General features: G+C 49.1%; 1 protein-coding gene across 1 annotated transcript in view; it reads left to right on the forward strand.

The window, feature by feature from the left end:
* GABBR2 (gamma-aminobutyric acid type B receptor subunit 2) overlaps positions 1-18,893 on the forward strand; it is a 328,260-nt gene that overhangs the window by 239,934 nt on the left and 69,433 nt on the right. The window contains exons 9-11 of the mRNA XM_073227151.1: positions 8,087-8,167; positions 11,602-11,752; positions 13,074-13,206. Coding sequence (XP_073083252.1) covers positions 8,087-8,167; positions 11,602-11,752; positions 13,074-13,206 — 365 coding nt within the window. The remainder of the gene's footprint in view (positions 1-8,086; positions 8,168-11,601; positions 11,753-13,073; positions 13,207-18,893) is intronic.

Consider the following 18,893-nt stretch of genomic DNA (forward strand, 5'->3'; position numbering starts at 1 on the left):
TTCACAAAGTTACCTTCTAAAGCCTTTTATTTACCACAGAGGAAGCATTTTATAGGGAACTCTGTTAACTTGTTGGCAAAATAGAAACACAAATTAGTTGGAAATGGGAGGCAACTTTGGGAAGAAGACTGAAAGGGGAGCCAGGAGACCATGGGCCTTCTATACTTTTTGACAACAGGGCCGTGGGATTGGTAGCACAAGTGTTTGGCATTCAGTAGGCCCCCAGTACAAGTTTACTGAGTTAATTTGGAGGCAAAGACCTGGATTCAAATCCTTGCTCTGAACCTTACCAGCAGAGTGACGCTGAACAAGTCAGTTTACTCCCTAAACTTTAATTTCTGTGGACGCTCAGGCAGAAAAAATGGGTGGGCCACTGCTGAGGATGACACTAAAGCCAGCCCTGCCTGCCTCCTGGAGCAGGTATAAGGGCCAAATGAGATTTTCTACAAACTCTCAAGTATGGGAAGCTAGTCACATGACGAGCAGGCTGCCTGCCTTCTGGCTGGCTCTTGATCAATGCTCACTGAATCAGTTAGTGGTATGGCTTGTGGAAATTTAAGAACATCGTCATTGACTTGTGGTTTCCAGGGACTTGAGTCAAGGTAGAATGTCTGGCAAATAGCAGTTAGTCTTGACAACACAGTGTGAACTGAAGCTAATTCAAAATGGTGGCATTATCATTCCAGGCCAGAGAGACTACCTTTTTTGCAAACTTAGGAGTGCTGGATAAACAGAACTGTTCTAAGCTAATGTGCCAGGACTAACCCCCATGATCTCTTCTGAGGCTGAGACACTCTCAATCCAGGGAGGGCTTCAGAGCTCTAAAAATGACCTTCCTCACCCCCAGCTTCCCTCCATTTACTCCATTTTCAAGGGTTTTCAGAGCGCTTACCTCCCATCAGGACAATCCTAGAGCGTAGAGATGATGGATGCCATGAGTGGCCCGCCCATTTTCCCTGAGTGTCCACAGTTCCAGGACAAGCATCTTATTCAGAGCAGCTGCAGCTCTGATCCAGTGCAAGGAGCAGGCCAGATGTCCAGGGAGCTAGTGCTCAGGGGCAGCCCTGAGCAGAATGGTGGGTGAGAAGTGGAGGATCTAGCTAGCCCCCAGCATCCTTTACCCTTGGGTGGGCAACTCTGAGGTATGTTCCACTCTCTCAGGTAGAGAGGGCCTCTCAATTGCCTCAGTTGCCTTCCCAGAAACCTGCTCATTAGTGAATCTTACCTGATCTCCCCTTCCCTGTCTCACCTCCCCACAGCCCTGTTGGTGCATTCTGGGATCACCTCCCAAATAACTGTGCATTCTTACTCTTGTCTCAGGCACTGTTCTGAGTGACCCACATGCTATAGGTAAGGCAGGCAGGCATTAGCATCCCATTGGCCACCCATCTTGAGTGTAGGGGTCCATGGCTTAAACCCTTTTCAACTCCAAGTTCAGTACCCCTCCCCCATGTCATTTGCTGACTTCCCCTAAACCATGTGTAGACGGGGATGAATGCTAGGGAACTGGCTTTTTTGTTTTTTCCTTAAGAAAATAAAGCACCCATGTTACTGCCAAAGTCTAAACATGGCTCAAAATTTGCAGCAGGGAAGGAAGTGGAGTGAAGCCATGATTAGAGGCTTGTTTATGCTGTTCTTCATGAACCTCAGCATCTGCTGCTCTAGCTTGCCGTCCCTGCTGTTATTAGGTCTGTTTGTAAGACTCTTGGTGAATGACAATGTTCTAGAGTCTCACACTGCTTCTACACAACATAAAGGACTCACACTTTGGAGTTTCATATATCAGCACCTGATTTGAAGGGATGGGGTCTTCTCTACACTCTCTAGTATCAGAATTGTCACTCAGAACCCACCTAGGGAAATGTAGGCTTGTCCTCCCCATTTGCAGACATTAATTACCATTTGGTCATTGGGGTAACAGATAGAGTTCTATTCAGGGTACTTTTCCTGAGCATCTGCCAGGTGCCTTACCAAGTCCTCTCAGGGAAGCCAAGGTGAATGAGATGTAGTCCCTCCCCCAGGGGCTTCATCGTCTCTTTGGCCAAGTGCCAGTGCCTATAAAAGCACCAAGATAATTTCCCAGAACCTACTAGAAAACTTCTGGAGCTAGTTTGACCATAGTTTGAGTATCTTGAGGCTGGTTTTCAGTATCCTTTTTCTTCTGTCCAGGCATATATTGTAGCTCTCATCACCAAACCATGCTTCTGGAAAGGCCAGTTTGTCAGATGCCCCTTGGCTTGATATAAATTAAGAATGGAGACACAGTCCACTAAACTGCAGGGTACACCAGCAGGATCAGCAGTAATGGAAGAACATGTGTGAATGTGCGTTCTTTTAGGCTGGGAGCCTGCCCCTGACCTTTATACCTCCTAGCCCTCAATATGCAGGACTTATCTTTCAGGGAGCCCAAGGAAAGTAGCCCAGAAGACAGAGTTATTTAGTAGACCTTGTGTTTTGTATAGCCATAGAGTCTCCATGTTGAAGGAGAATCTATATAAATCTCCTTTACAAAATTACCTCTGCTTGAATGCCTCCAGTGATGGGAAACTCATCCCCTAACATGTAGAAAGTATATGAGCTTTGAAGCAGACATGCCTAATCATTACTAGCTAGGCACTATGCTTAATCTCCCTGAGCCATCATTTCAGCACTTATTTTTAAACTGTAAAATAAGAGGAGATCAGTTTCCTTGCCTTGAGACTGATGGTGAGAATTCAGTGACATGAAGCTATGAATGTTTCTGGTTGTGACTAGTACATAGAAGGGCCATGGTAACTATTGAATTCTTTCTTTTCTCCTGGACACTGATGACAATGACCCCAGAATTACTGCCCTCTAGAACTTCTTGAGAAAAGTACAATCTGGCTTTCTTAGAACACACTTTGTTCTCCTCATTTCATGGGATGTTATCTTTGGTCTAAGAAAGTCCCTCTTGTTTGTTTGTTTACGCTTATTTCCATCATTTATTTTTATACCCAATTCCTCCTCCCCTAAGAAAGACAAAATTCTAAGTGTAAAGTGCATGTGTTGTATTTGTATGTGTCCTTGGAAAATGTGGGTTACTGTTTTGTATGCATATATTTTAAATTTACATCAATGCAAATAAATTATGTATTTTTTTCTGCTTCTTGTTTTTTTTTCCTGCTCAACACTTTGTTATCCGGAGATGCTTCCCTGTTCCTGTTTGTACATCTAGCCCATGGCTTTCCTGGTCATTGACAAGGAGGGCATCCACACTTTACCCATCTACTCTCCTAGCAACAAACACCCATGTTACCTTCTACTCCCTGACTCCACAAAGAATAAGTATCCCTGTACATGTCCCCTTAGGAACCCACTGGGTATTTCTTTAGGATAAGTGTCCAGGAGCAGCAGTTTTGGGTCAGAATGTGTGTAAACACTGAACATGCCTAAACACTGTCAGATGGCTCATGCAGTGCCCACCCCTGTCCTCACCCCCATCATGTGAGGATTCCGTTGTCCCCCCACCCACTGACACTCCGTGTTCCCTAGCTCTCATTTTTTGCCAATCTAAAGGGATAAAATAATATCATTTTCTTAGTTTTAAATACTTCACTGATTATTAATGAGGTTTAAGCATTTTTTCCTGTGCTTGTTAGCCACTTGTTAATTGTTCCAATGCTTTAACCATTTTTGAGGATACTGTCTTTTTCTTGTTGATTTGTAAGGGTTCCTTATATACTGTAGATATCAGTCCCTTGTTGGCTTTGCAAATATCTTTTCCCATTCAGTCACTTGTCTATAAACTTAAAGTCCTTGTTGAACAGAAGTTCTTAATTTTGATATGGATAAATGCTTCCTTTTTCCTATGGTTTGGGCTTTTGAAGTTTCTTAACAATCATTTCCTGGTACCTGCATGCCAGGTCCTGCCTGGGCACAGAGGGTGTCCTGGCTGAAATGGGGAAGATGTGGTCCCTCCCTTCAGGGAGCTCCTGGTCCAGTGGGGAGCAGACACAGGACCCCAGCTGGGTGTGATATGTGACAAGGGCATTCAGACAAGGGGCACTTGGCTCCACCTGGCAGATTCTAGGAAGGCTACCTCGGAGAGGTGGCATCTGTGATTAATTCTGAAGGACCAGTGGCAGTTAGCCAAAAAGAAGAGAAAAAAGGTGCTCTAGGTGCAAATAACCTGTTGCATTTGTATATGTCTTGCATCCCCTTAACTTCTTTTTTGGCCACACAGTAAGTCAGTGGCACCCTGCAGCAGAGTTTGTGGGACCGGAAGACCAACCAGTGACAGACCTCACCCTGGGGCCCCTCTACCTCTGCTTAGTTCCTCCACACACACCCCGACCCCAGGGGACCTTTCTAGTTTGTCCACAAGTCCCCAGGTCCACGTGGAGTCTGCAAGGCCCTGTCAATATCTGAATGAGTATATCTATATCCAAATAAAAGCATTGTTTGCATGACAGAGTTAACAAGGGGCCCAAGAGTTAACATTTAAAAGCACTGGGCACCTATCACTGGCCACCATGTGGACCACGGACAAATGGAAGAACCAGGGAGCACCATCTTTCTACCTGCAGACCTGGGAGGGGCCCCAGGCAGAGCAGGGGATAAGACTCTATGCTGCCTAGCAAGTCAGAAGCAAGGCTTCAGGTTCTGCTCAGGAACCAACCGGCTGGCAGGAAGCACTAGACCACTTAGGGTGTAGCTCCAGCACTAGGGGCCCACAATGGGGATGCTCAGAGGGGAGGAGGAGTGCTCAGGGAAGGCTTCCTGGAAGAGGAGCCTTTAGGGTATGCTGGTTTGGTGAGGGAAAGAAAAAGTGACCTTCCAGCAAAAGGGAACATTGTGGGGAATGATGGCAGTAAGGAAACCTAGGGAGTTTAGGGACCTAGCAAATAGCTCACAGTGACTTTTATCATGACTCAGATAACTAAATTTATCAAACACTTGCTGTGAGTTAGGCCCCAAGCCAGAAACTGCCTTAATTCTCCTCTTTACTCCCCATATCCACTCTAAAATTTCCCATTTTATAGTCACAGCCACCTGCTAACAGGGCATGTGCTGTAAGGGAAGTGTTATCTGCAAATGGGAATAATTTTACCACCCAGGTAGGGTTGGTCAGACAGCAGACACTAAACTGCAAGGTCAGAGATTATGTATTTTTTAAGATCTTTGTATCACTAACTTCCAGCATAGAGACTGGCGCATAATAAGTACCCAGTCAATGTTTATTGAATGAATGAATGAATGAACTGATTAAGAGATTTAGCATAAGCATCTTTCAGTGGCCACGATGTCCAAGGCCACCTTGGTCAAAAATGAGGAGATGACCTAATCTTTACCACCTACACTGCTGCTTTTGAGGGATTCCTTATTATAGAATACCTCGGGCTGGGCCTGGCATGCAGTGGGCATTCAGTAAATATGGGCTAAATGACCAGCAGCCCTGCTCCATATGGGTTGTGAAATTGCACTGACTCAGAACTAGGAGACCCAAGTTCAGGTGCCCACTTGGTGGCTGCCCAGTGTGTGGCTCCGAGCATTCACTTAACCTGAGATTATGGTGATTATGGTCGTAGTAGGAAGATGAAGAATATTCTGGTGCTGAGTCAGAGGGGCATGTGTGTGGCTGGGGGCACAGTGGGGTGCCAGCCACAACACTTCCCGGCTCCTGAGGATTTATTCCAGTCAGCCTGCATATTTCATGTGCTGCCTGCCCACACCAAATAAATAAATCAGAGTCTCTGCCTCTGAGCGGCAGGAGCTGATTGGGGCTGAAGACTTCAAAAGACCAGAGAAGGGATGCTGGAGCTCCCAGCAGAGTCTGTTAATGTGACATTTAGGAGCTGTGACCCAGGCAAGCGACAGCCACCTGCACAGTGTGACATCTCCCAAATAGCAGGGAGACCATTGTGGGGAGAAGTAAGTGACTTTTATAGCCCTATTTTCCACCCCACAGTCAAAGGAACACAGGCAGAAGTGTGGCCTGTGGTACTCCCTGCCCCACTTCCTGAGTATTTATAAGGTGCCAGCAGTGTACCCACGTTTCTGCAAAGAAACCCACTTACAGCTGGACCCCTGGCAGGCAGTCCCTCCAGGTGCACACTTGGAATTCTTGCAGCCAGTGCCTTTATAAACCTCTGGGCATTGTGGTGACTAGAGTCTGCAGCTCTGGGGACGTACTCGCCCTGCAATTTGGCAGGTGGCCACTCCTCTCTGCAGCTATTAGGCTCAGGAAGCAAAGGTGGCTCAGGGAGTGGGCAGGTGGGTGCAGAGCTGTCCCCTCCCAGGGACCCCATCCAGGCAGCCCCAGGGTGTAGGCGAACATGGGCTGTGGGGAAACTCCTGGCTTTGAATCTGGACTCTGCTATTAGTGGGGCCCTGAGCCTTGGTTTCCTCATCTGTGTGGTGGTACAGCAACCGCTGACACCACACAAGTGTGAGAATGCAGGGGAAAGGGCATGTCAGATGGCTAGCGCGGCCTCAGGCATACCGCTGGCTCTGGGGAGCCAGGCCCCTCCCACCCATGCCAGCCCTGCCAAAGCTGGCTCTGTCCCGGGCCTGCATGCTCTCTTCCCACACTCCTGGCCTTGGGCACTCTGCCCCTGACCCCCGCTTTCCCCGAGTCGGCCTCGTTTGTGCTCACAATACCACCCACATGCCAAGTCCACTGACCCCCTGTTCAAGGGGCTTGTCGCCCCAGTCTCTCAGTGGCATGTGACACTGCAGGCCAGCTCCCTTGTGAAATGTCCCTTTCCTTGGTGTCTGTGACACCCAGTCTCTCCTGGCTCCTGCTCCCAGTGTCCTGGTCAGTCCTTCCCAGTCCCCTTGCAGCATCTTGGCCCTGCTCGCCCGCCAGGGGGTGGCATCCCCAGGATTATGCCTGTGCTCCTGTCCTCTCCCCGCTTGGCAGTGTCCCTGAGGGTCTCTCCCCTGCCCTCTGCTCCAACTCCCAGCTTACATGGGAGTAGGCTGAAGGCCCCAACTCTCTCGGCAGCCCAGACCTCTCCCCTGGCTCCAGACCCAGGATACCACCACACCACCCTGACACACAGACTCTCAGGCTCAGCGCGTCCAAACCAGACACCTCATCTTTCCTGCCTCTTGGTCCCTCCCACAGGCTCCCCACCCAGGGAACGGCACCTGAGCCCCCCAGTCACTTGCTTCACTCCCCTGTTCCCCATCTCCCCCACCCATTTGATTACCCAGTTGTCCAGATTTTACCTGGAAAAAAGAAACCTTTGTCCAGTCTGATGCCCACTTTCCATTCATCCTGCCACTGCCCTGGGCCAGTCCTCACCACCTTTATCCCTGGGACAACCCAAACAGCGCCCTAAAGCCACCAACAGAATGGTATTGAGAACAGAGGTGAATTCAAACATATCACATGGGTCTGAAAATACAGCTGAACAAGTGCATATAAAGGACACTGTGCTCAGTGTGACGAGCAGAGCAGGGGGGCCTCTGAGAGATGCTAATGCCCCTCAGGTTGCACCAGTAGGAAAAAAATGTTCAGAATGAACAAGGAGATGGTCCCCTCTACTTGCTGCTGACCAGACCATGCCTAAAGGGCATTGGTCAGCCCTTGAGTCTACACTCTATTAACAGGCAGTGACACTGTGGGGTGTGGCCCAAGAGGGGCCTGCATCGAGTGAGGAGTAGAAATGATGTTCTGTAAGGAACATTAGCAGCTGGTACCAGGAGAATGATTTCTTTGTACCTTCAAGTCTCTAGGGCTGCCCTAGAACAGAGTAGAAGTGGTCTGTGTGGTCCTAGATGGCAGAGCCAGAAGACAGGGGAATGTTACAGAGACCGTTCAGCTCCATGGCCAGGAAGGACTTGGTAACACACAGAGAGTCTAGCCATGAGGGGTGTGGGTTCCCCGCCCATGACATGCAGCAAAGGACAGGAGGCCAGTGGCTGAGACGGTGTGAGAGGGCGTTTGTTCCAGCCCAGGTCGGGCTGGGGGTTTTGTGAGGGCACCTGGAAGAGGCACTGGGGGAAGGAGAGCCTGCAAGAACACAGCCAGGACCTGCGCGAGGGGCAGGGCTGGGGCAGAGCCCCAGACCCAAGGCAGGACTCAGTCTAACCAGCCCCCGTCTCTTGCTCCCTGCAGACAGCAGGGAGGTGAAGGTGGGAGAGTACAACGCTGTGGCCGACACGCTGGAGATCATCAACGACACTATCCGGTTCCAAGGTAAGGCACGTGGGTTTCGTGGAGGAGGGAGTCTGCTCAGCTGCTTGCAAGCCTGAATCTTGTCTGAGGTTTGGAGACAAGTTCAAAGCCCTTGGCTTCATGGGAAAGAGGAAACATTGTTTCCTCTCAGCACACTGAGCACAGGGTTCCCATTACACGTGGGAGTTGAGTTCCAGCTCCTGGGATGGGTCACTCCATGTAAATGGGAATGTGCATGGAGTGCTAGCTCTAACAGAGGCATCTGTGTTTAAACCAGCTGAGGGCCAGGAATAATTCTTTTAAAATGCAGCCCAGCTTTAAATGTAGCTGTTTCCTCCTGGGAATGGACTTGGTTGGATTGGTCTCTCCACCCAGCAAGGCCTCTCCACCTGATACTCGTCCCAGAAGACCATTGCCTCTCTTCTTTGGCTGGAGAACTCAGCTTCTAGAACCAGATCAGATGACACCTCTTCTGTACAGCCTTCCTGGATCGTCCCCAGTTGAACTAATGGCTCCCTCCTCTTGGCTTCCACAATCTTTTGTCTCTGCCTTTCACATGGCCACTGACACTTTGCACTGAAATCTCTAGGTTGTTGGACCATAAACTCCCTGACTGGGCCCCCTTTGACTTTAAATTACTAACACCAGCCAGGGTCTGGCACATGTTGGAGGTTCAGTAATATTTGATGAATAAATGAATACATGATTGATCAAGTGAGTGGATGAATGGGTGGGTGAATGAATGAATGAACAAGTGAGCATACGAGTCAAGTAGTATGTGGATGGATGGATAGGTAGATGAGTATATGGGTGGGTAAATAGATAAATGGTGGGTGGGTAAATTGATGACTGGATGGGTAGGTTAATGGACTTAATTAGTCTTAACTCTTTCAAGTCCATTCTGCCCTCAATAGCCAAAATGCTCTTGCTGTCATGCCATGCTGAGATGCCCCGCCTCTGCTCAGAGACTTGCACAGTCCCCATTGCTCACAGTAAGGGGCCTCACTCCATGGCGTGGCCCCAAGTCCTCCATGAAGAGACCACTCCCCATTTCTCTGCCTCCTCTTTCAGATCTCCCTACCCAAACAGCTTATAGTTCCTCAAATATACCAACATGCCTTTGCATCTGCTGGGCCCTCTGCCCTGAATGCCTTTTCCTCCTTGTTTACCTAGGAAACAGTCAACTTCTCATCCTCTGAGGCTCAGTTCTCCTTTCTGTAGTCTTCCTGACTCCATCAGGCTGGGCTGCACTCTGTTCCCTGCCTCACTCTTAGGCCTCTCTGTGCCTCATGTTTATCAACTGCCTGGACCCTGTCGTTGGAGGCAGTTGGCATAGGTGTTGGAGCCCAGGCTTCAGAGTTAGTCAGACCTGGGTTCAAATCCTGCTGATTTTGCCACCTACTAGCTATAAAAACCACTTAACACCTAGAAAACTGTTTTCACCCCTATAAAAATGGGAATGACCCTTTCTACCCATAACACTACTGGATGAATCAAATGAGAAAATCTCTGTAAGGTTCTTAGCCCATGGGGAGCATTCAGTAAATGTGATTGCTTATTATTGCCTTTTTCTTTTCATGGGGTTAGTGTGTAAGTTCCTTGAAGACAGGGAAGGTGTCTTGCTCATCTCTGAATCACTGGTTCCTAACACTGGGCCTGACAGATGGAAGGTGATTATTAGTGATGACTGAGCATTATTAGTGGCGATGAAGGAAGGGTGATTAATGAAGGAATGGTGAAGAATGAACAATGAATGAATGGATTGGGTGAAGAACAAGAAAAAAAACTCAGGCGCCTGCTGTTACACTTCTGATAAGTCATTGCCATTTGGTTTCTATACGTCTTAGTTAAGATGCACTGCCTGGAGGTGCCATTTTGCGGGGAAGGAAGGTGGAGTGAGAAGGAGGAGACGCCAACTTTCTGAAAGAGTTTCTACACAAAACAACTTGTGGTCATAGTGGTCATAAGACCTTTGACCCAAACCTCAGCCCCCTTCTCAGTGCCCAGAGAGGGACTTGTTCCCAGCCAAGAACCTCTGGGAGCCCCCAAGACAGCCCTTGTGTTTGGTTCAGAAGGCCCCAGGCAGCCAGACGCGGCCCAGGCTACTCACAGGTGGAGAGGGGAGGAAAATGGGAGTGGGGAGGTTTTCAGATATTGAGCTTTTATTTCTGAAAGCAAGGAATGGTGTTACCTCTGTCACCTGTGTCTTCCTTTGCCCTGACTTCCAGCCCTTGAATCCTTAGAAATGTCACTTCACATGGAATTGCTCAAAACTGTACATTAGCCTCACCAGCAGGTTCCTAGTTGTCCTGGCTGGCAACTGCCCTAGACTGCTTAGGTGATTCAAACTCTTTTTCTCTACCGAGTGTTTCCAAATACATTTGAACTTGCTAGCAGAGTTTTTTAAACACAGATGTTCTGAAGAGTCCTTGGTCCCTGCTGCCACATCTGCCCATCCTCTGCCTGTCTCCTGGGAACAGGTATAGCAGAGGCTGGCACCCAGGGCCTGGCTGTGGGGGGTCATCATGACCCCTGGTGGGTCTCCCCAGGCTCCCAGATTTCCCCACTGGAGGGAAAAGCTCTAGAGTTTCACAATCTCACAGCAGAAACCTGACCTGAAATCATAGCTAAGAGGGGATTTGCAGGAAGTGGGTCGGGTGTCCCTGCATCCTCCTCCAAGCCATCCTGCACCTGGCAAAAAATAAAACAGGACAGTTCTGCCACCATCCATAAAGATTGGCTCTGAGGCCCTCGGGGCTCCCCTGGGTTCCAGATGCCCTTGAAGAATGAGCAGGAACACTCTGCAGTCACACGGAGAAATGGAATCCCACGGTTTCAGCCCAGTCCTGGCACGGCAGGGAGGGGGAGCCGTGCTGGTAGCTTTTGCCTCCCACAGTTATCAAGTCTTAATGAAAATAAAAAACCAGAAAGAGCTTTTATAACATAATGACCTTGAGGCAGAAAATCCACAGCCAGAGCACATATGTGTCCCCATGGGATTGACAGGCAAGGTGTCTGCCCTGTTGAGGGGTGGTCAATATCATGCATTGGGTCAGCGTCCTTGAGAGCTCAAGCCATGTTCTTCACAGCCCCAGTGGCCCCCAGTGGCCCCTGCTCACAGCATTCAGCTCTGAGCCTTCCAAGCCACTGTTACCTTTAGGGATAAATGGCAATGGTTTTCCAACAGGGTAATTAGACCAAATCAAATTCTAGTCTTCTAATGGCTATTAAATGCATCACAAATCCCTTATTGATTCTATTTAGAGAAAGAAATAAGTCCTGGCTAAGGCTCCCCAGTGGGCAGACTGGCCAGCCGCCGGAGCCCACTCACCCAGTAGACATGTCCCACACTGAGCTTGTGCCCAGGTGGCAGATGCCAAGGACATCCAGGCAGAGATGTTCTTGGAGACTGACTATGCACTGGGCTCAGTGGGGTCTTTTCCTTGGCCTTCTAGGATCCGAACCCCCAAAAGACAAGACCATCATCCTGGAGCAGCTCCGTAAGATCTCCCTACCTCTCTACAGCATCCTCTCTGCTCTCACCATCCTGGGAATGATCATGGCCAGCGCTTTTCTCTTCTTCAACATCAAGAATCGCAATCAGAAGTAAGCCTCTCCTGCCTTCTTGGATGATGCTTTCTGGATTGACAGACCTCATGCAGGCTGCCCAACTCCTGGCCTTTGCCCTCCCCAGCTTCCTGTGGTCATAGGATTAAGGGCCGTAGCAGTTCGTGGTTTGCCAGAGGACCTCCAGGAACCCACCTCATCTCAACTTTGCATGTGTCCTAGGCAGGGTGGTCTGTGTTCCCATTTTACACAGGAGGGAACTCAGCCAGGCCAAGTGACTTCTCAAGCATGCCCCACTGCCGGTGGGCAGGGCCAGGCTTGGACACATGGTGGGGCACAATTTACAGCAGGACAGGATTTTTATCTCTCAACCACTTTGACACATTACATTTTATGAATGTGGAAGGATTATTAGAATTGCAGAATGCAAAAGAAAATGTTCAGGGAACAGTTGACCATAATTACAATCTGCAGAAGGGTGTCTGTACCACCAGGCACCCAGAAACCCTAGACGTTCGACCACATTGTGCTGGGGAACCAGGCACCTCTGAGGGTGAATTTCAGCTGGCTGGTGGTTTAACCCAGCTGTGGACTGCTGGGCAGCTGGGAGCCACAACACAATTCCTAAGGAAGTGAGAGAGAAAGCTGTAGAATTTGGGAACATAAAGGACGCCCCCAGCCCCCAACAGCAGCCTGGTGAAGACACAGGTTGGGGTGAGGATGGGGACTCTGTCATCCACCTTCATCATCTGGAGATGAGAGGAGGCATTCCTACCCACCGTATGACATTTTTAATGCTTGGGACAGGGTGAGATTCAGGCAGCCAAAGTGGATGCCCACTCACCCACGCCTGATCACAGTTCCTGAGCAGCTCTGAATTCTTACCCACCCTGAGACCTCCTAGACCTGGTCCACTCAGTGCAGGGGAGTGTGCTGGGGCCATAACCCCCTTGCTATGGAAAGTTGCTGAATTTAAAGGTAGCATTCTCTAGATTGGACATGTCTTCCCAGCTCCAGCCAAAAAAAAAACACCTGTTGACTTAATGTTTATATGTAAACTGAAAACTAGTGGTTGAGGAAGTTGATGCTACGTGCTATTCCTACAGAAGTGATAGCTGAACTTGACTGAGGACAAATCAACTGCAAATAGATAGCTGATGGAGTCCTTTAGTGAAAGGGGAACAGCCCCTAGTAGGTGGCTTGTCTTGGGGAAGAGATAGTGGAGAAACCCGGGCTTACATTTCCCCCTCCCCCTCTAGCCTGGGCAACAATGTACACCTAGTAGGTATTCAAACAGTGTTCGTTGAAGGAATAGCTACTCGAGCAGTTCTGTTAGCTGTTACTCTCTTTCTCTTGGCAGGCTGATCAAGATGTCGAGTCCATACATGAACAACCTTATCATCCTTGGAGGAATGCTCTCCTACGCTTCTATATTTCTCTTTGGCCTTGATGGATCCTTTGTCTCTGAAAAGACCTTTGAAACACTTTGCACTGTAAGTCAGCCTGAATGTTCCAATGATACATGATATAAGGTTTTCTTGGTGGCCTCAATCGTCAAAAGCACAGATAAAAACCCAGAAACACGTGAAAATACATGAACAGGCAAAAGACAATTCATTCATTCAATGGGGCAATCTGTTGTTGCCTTCAGACCAGGATGGACTTAAGTAATGCCTGTAAAATTAAGATCATGGATGTAACATGCCACTGCTAGAAGACAGCCCACTGAGAAAGGATCGGATAACCTAGAAATGGGAGGGAGAAAAAGTCCCAACCAGAATAGGATCAGCCCCAGGGACAGGGGCAGGGCCATTTAACAAGCAACAAATCTGGCCACCTACCTCAATAGCCATCACAGAATATAATGAGTGATGTCTGGACGGGTGACTTTGAGTCACAAAAAGAGATCCTAACTCTTATTTGCTATTAAGCACTGTCCCTCAACCATTTTTTTCCTTATTGCCCCCTAAGGAGACTTTTTTGGGTTTTTTTCCTAATCATCCCATCATGAAATTTTAATACTAAAGATACACTGTATGACTGTTAAGTACTGTATGTTTATCTATAGGTTATACATAAAAGTATAATATTTTTCTACATCCAAGAACCAATGTTTACCCCTTGAGAACTATATTACCCTTGTGGTGGAAATGCACATATTTTAGAGCACCCAAAAGACAGGGTCGTTATTTACTGTATCTTAGAAATATTATTTTGAAAATTGAAGACTATGCTTCTTGATGCCTTAAATTTTTGATGCCCAGCTGCTGTTGTTAGTTTTTCTGAAGGAGTTTATACATTAGCAGTTAGCAGTTGTGTGGAACTAACTCTCAGTTGAGAACAGTAGGATTTATTTCTAGAGTTTGACTACTGTGACCTATCAAAACTGCATTTGCCATTTCGGTCTCTCTATCGTCCAAATGCAATAATTCATCCAATTCCCTGCCTGGAGGACCAGAGCCAGAAGGGATGGGCAAAGGATCCACACCAACCAGATTAATCTGAAAGCTGCTCTTGTATTGCTGCTGTTTTCCACTAAGGCGTTAATGGCAATGTGGGCCCTTCTTAGCAAAGCAGTCCCTTTCAGGTCCTATCTGCTGCTCTAACATCTCAGTGTCATCCACTGCTGGATGGTTATGGTTTGAAAATTGGCAGCGAGGGATAAACAAGTAGAGGACCCCTTTGTGTGCCGCAGGTCACTACCCCCACCCAGGACTTTCAGGACCATGAGGGGGCCCTATGCTCTAGGATAGCACATGGAAAGGAGGGAAGCCCCCAGGACCTTACACTGTGTGTGATGATGCTCTGGGATTCCCGCAGGTGACTAGACCAGATGGACTCTTTTATGGCACTTGTTATTGTCACCAGTAACTTCATTGTGAATTGTCCAATGAGTGAGATGTCCACAGAACACTTAATTTGTCTGAGACATTCCACTGGAGATGTTTCCATTTGTGGTCAGGTCCCTGGTACTCCAGAGAGGCAGTGAGGTCACTGGGGTGCTCAGGTACCCCTCTTCTCTGGGGCGGGCCTGGAGGAGGGTAGTCAAACCCCAAGGGCTCCATAGCTCACTCAGTTCAAGCTTCCTACTCAAAGCATTTTATTCCAGCCCAGTACTGCCCCCTCTCCCTCTTTATTTGGCCCTTCTGGGGGTTCAGGAGGTGAATTCAAGAGTCACAGGTCCTCCACGTGCCTGGCATTGGGGTGCCCAGAGTCAGCTTCCTTCCAGAGAAGCCGATTGCTCAGAAGTCGTTGTGGGCATGGTCTGGCAGTTTGTTCTCCCCAGACGGTGACCTCTGGCCCAAGGATGATGACCACATCCTGTGGGGGTCTTGCTCATTTTAGGGACAGTGTGAGCCCATTAAGTCCCTACATCTCCACATCAGCATTTGTGCCCCGTGGTGCCTTGTGACTGCATGGATGCCACGTGTCTGTGGTCAGCCCTCCTGGGCAGTGGGGAGGCCCAAGCAAGGGGATCAAGTTCCTTGACGAAGCTAAGCAAGGAGAGCAAGGATTTCCTTCTTCCTCTGTGCTGGGGACTCCCTCCCAAGTTCGAGGAGACCTTCATGACAATAATGAATTGTCATATTCATATACAATAATGAATATACCAGGGACTAGTCTGGCGGCTTCTGTTTACCCAGCTCGGATCCCCCGGTGGCATTCCTGAGAGCTGAGGGGCCCACTCTGGTGCCCCAGCTGAGACTCAGGGAGCATCGCCAGAGCTCTAGCCCCCTGGCCCCTCCCGCGGTCCCTCTGCCCGGCCCCCCTCACTCACCACCTGCCCCTGGGAACACATCCGCGAGCCCAGTCCACCTCCTCGTGCAGAGACTGGAGGCACAGCCCTCGCAGAGTCTTCCCCACCACCCCAAAGGAAGCACCTCACATCTCACCCTGCTCGTGAGCCAAAGGCTGTTAAGGCACAGACGCCTTCTTGAGTTTGACCTGAATCCTACAAACGCAGGGTGACACGGGTGAGGGAGCCCAGAGGACATCCCCACAGCCGGGCTTTTCTTTAATGAAGCCTGACATTCTGTTCTGGAAGCCGTGCTCATCTGTGTGAAGGGAACCTCGTCCCCCAGGAAGCCTGGCAAGGCAGTGTGAATAAGTCATGAAGCACTTTACAAATCAGCATCGGCTCTGAACCCAAGGGCTTGGAGGGAGTTAGGGCGCGTCCTCAGCACCCCAGAGGATTCATTGATTTGCAGTCAGGGCTGTTTCAGAGGCTCTGCAAAGGGGAACCCACATTCATGACTGTGGGAAAAAGGCAGAGATTAACTACTCTGGATTGAATTGGGTCAGCACAGACGTGTACCTGCGTGAGGACTGGGGTCATTTATTTAATAATTCCCAGTATCACTCAGGAAGGGGAACTGAAAGCTCCTGAACTGAGTGCCTAAATCCCAGGCCCCAGTGGGGACACTTTGGGTTGTGCTCTCGCCACTGGTCCAGGGGATCTGGCGACTTAGGTTCTGATCTCTCTGGGCCTGGAAGGCTGCCCCCAGGAAACTCCCACCGAGAGGGGAGAAGGAGGTAGAAGCAGGGCCATCTAGTACAATGAGCACAGATCTTAAACAGCCTGGGTCTGACTCCCGCCTCCTACGTGTACAAGCTCCTGATTGTGGCAAGGGACTCAGCCTCTCTGAGCCTCAGCTGTGTCATCTGTAAAATGAGCGTAACGTCTGGGCAGGATCATGGTGTGCTCTAAATGAGGATTCAGGTGAGCTACCTGGCATATAGGATGAATGCTGGTGGTGGGGATGGGTAAGCATCTTTCTCCCCGCCACAGTATAATTTCCTGGTGTCCTGCTCTGTGTTCTGTAGGAAATCTTCTAGGACAAGTGACAAGGTAGAACATGAAGCCAGCTTCCAGATGTGCAGCAATATAAGTCACAGTGCAGTCTGTTCTGCCAGATGGATGCCATTTTTTTTTCCTTTTAGTTTTCAATCTAGAAAGTAAACACAGTGATAAACCATGACCACCACCCCAGAAGAAACTTATGACAATCATGAGACTGTGCCTCTCTAGGGGCTGTGCCTCTGCTCGGAAGGACCATTATACGTAGGTGGGGGATGCATGAGTGCATGCACACACACACACAGCTCTGCTAGGAAGGCAGTTACACTTCGATCCCATCCCCCACTCCCTCTGACACTTTCAGGAATCTTCCCAGCCTGGTTTCTGCAAGTCTTGCAAACAGCTTCAGCTACACCATGCTGTCTCCCTGGACACTGTGTGGGTAGTGGAATCACCATAGCAACGTGGCCCCTGTGGGCAAGCACTGCCTGGGAGGACAGTGCTGGGCATGGGCCAGAGTCAGGGTGCCAGGGGGATGGGGGGCCTGCTCACAGCTCATACGCTGACCTGCCTCAGGAATCACAGCCCCTGGCAGGCCAGAGATGGAGTGAGGTGGGTAGTGAAGAGAAAAGGCGTTTGTCCTCCTTGTAGAATCCTAGGCAGAAACCCTGGAACAAACATGGAGAGACAGGAAAGACTGCGATATGGATGAGCAGAGCCGGGGGGCCTTGGGTCCCTGCATGGGTCTCAGCAGCTTCCAGGACTTGCAGCATATTCCTGGGGTGGGCATAGTGAGCGGGCCATGTGAACTCCCCCAGCCTGCCCGCAGGAAACTGTGCTGTCTGCTGTGATTTAGCACCAGCCTGCTCGCTGCCTGGTTCAGCCTGCCCTCCGGATCCGCACTACTGCCTGACAATCCAAAGCTCACCGTCCCCACGTCACAGGAGAGAAAGCTGAACTCTGCCATTCACAGCTCTGTAGCAGGACTGGCATTTGGAACTAGCTGTGTTGGACTGCAGAGATGCCTGAGACAGTTCACTCATCTTTTTGTTTTTTGAGAAAATTTTTATTTTTTTGTTACCTGGTTTACACCAGGAGAAACAGGTCCACTAAGTTCTTAGGGATGTGGTCAGTATTTATCCCAACCACAATTCATGTGCATTCAGATTTTTTAAATTGAGACATAATTCACATATCATAAAATTCATCCTTTTATGGTATACAATTCAGTAGCCTTAGGAGATTTATTCATTCACTTTTGATACATCACCAAATCTATCAGAGCACCCAGCACATAAGAGAATTGTAGTCAGACTGCTTGTGTTCAAATCACAGCTAAACCACTTCCCAGCTGTGTGACTTTAAGTTACTAAACATCTCAAACTTTAATTTACTCCTCTGTAAAACAGGCATGATAATACGGTCGTGGGAATTAAATGAGATAATATATGTAAGGCACTTAGTGCCTACCACATAATATGATTCAATAAATGTTAGCCATTATCATTATGAACAATGATGGGAGGATGTCTGGATACTTGCATTCACCTCTGGACACCGCTAAGAGAAATAACAGAGTAAACTTGGGGTGAAGAAGAGGCTGGACCCTGGCTCTGGTGCTGGTTGATTGGGTGTAGGTGTATCCGTGGTGACTCTGGCCTTACGTGGTCTTGCTCTGCTAGAACTGGTTCGGGGAAAGACTCAGGGCTGCCTCAGTTAAAGCCAAGCTGCTGTACCCCTGCCACCTTGAGGGCTGCAAAGGGCCTTGGGGCAGGCTGTCAGAGAGGTAAGAATGACATAAGTGGGACTTCCTAGGGCACTTGGACACGAATCCCTGGTCATTGGAACCTGACAGGAGAGTGAGGAGAAGCCAGTTCAGCCCAGGGCTGCTCCGATGGCTGCTCAGAGAAGCAGGGCTCAGCTTTGTATCTTTCAGCTGCCTCTACCTGCTGACAATCCTGACTCCTTAATTTTTTTACTTTTAATTAAAGTAAACATATTTATACACCTAAGTACATTGCTCAATGAATTTTCACAACCTGAACTCACTTTCAACTCCAGCATCCAGATCAAGAAGCAGACTGTTACCCACATCCAGAAGTCCTTCCTGTCCCCTTCCGGTTACCATCTACCCTGCTCTCAAGGGCAACCACCACCCTGACTCCTGCCTGCCAGATGGTGCTGCTCAGTGTGCTCATGAATGACCCAGGAACTTGGGCGGATGCAGATGCTGGCTCAGTAGGCCTGGGGGGGGCCTGAGGCGCCCCGTCTCCAACAAGCGTCAGCTGAGGCCGATGCTGCGCCAACAGAACACACCCGGAGTAGCAAGGGCAGGGTTAAGCCCATGTTTTATTTCTGTGTTTGTCTCTTGGATACAGTCAT

Source organism: Manis javanica, chromosome 2 (assembly GCF_040802235.1).
Source record: "Manis javanica isolate MJ-LG chromosome 2, MJ_LKY, whole genome shotgun sequence".
NCBI classification, from domain to species: domain Eukaryota; kingdom Metazoa; phylum Chordata; class Mammalia; order Pholidota; family Manidae; genus Manis; species Manis javanica.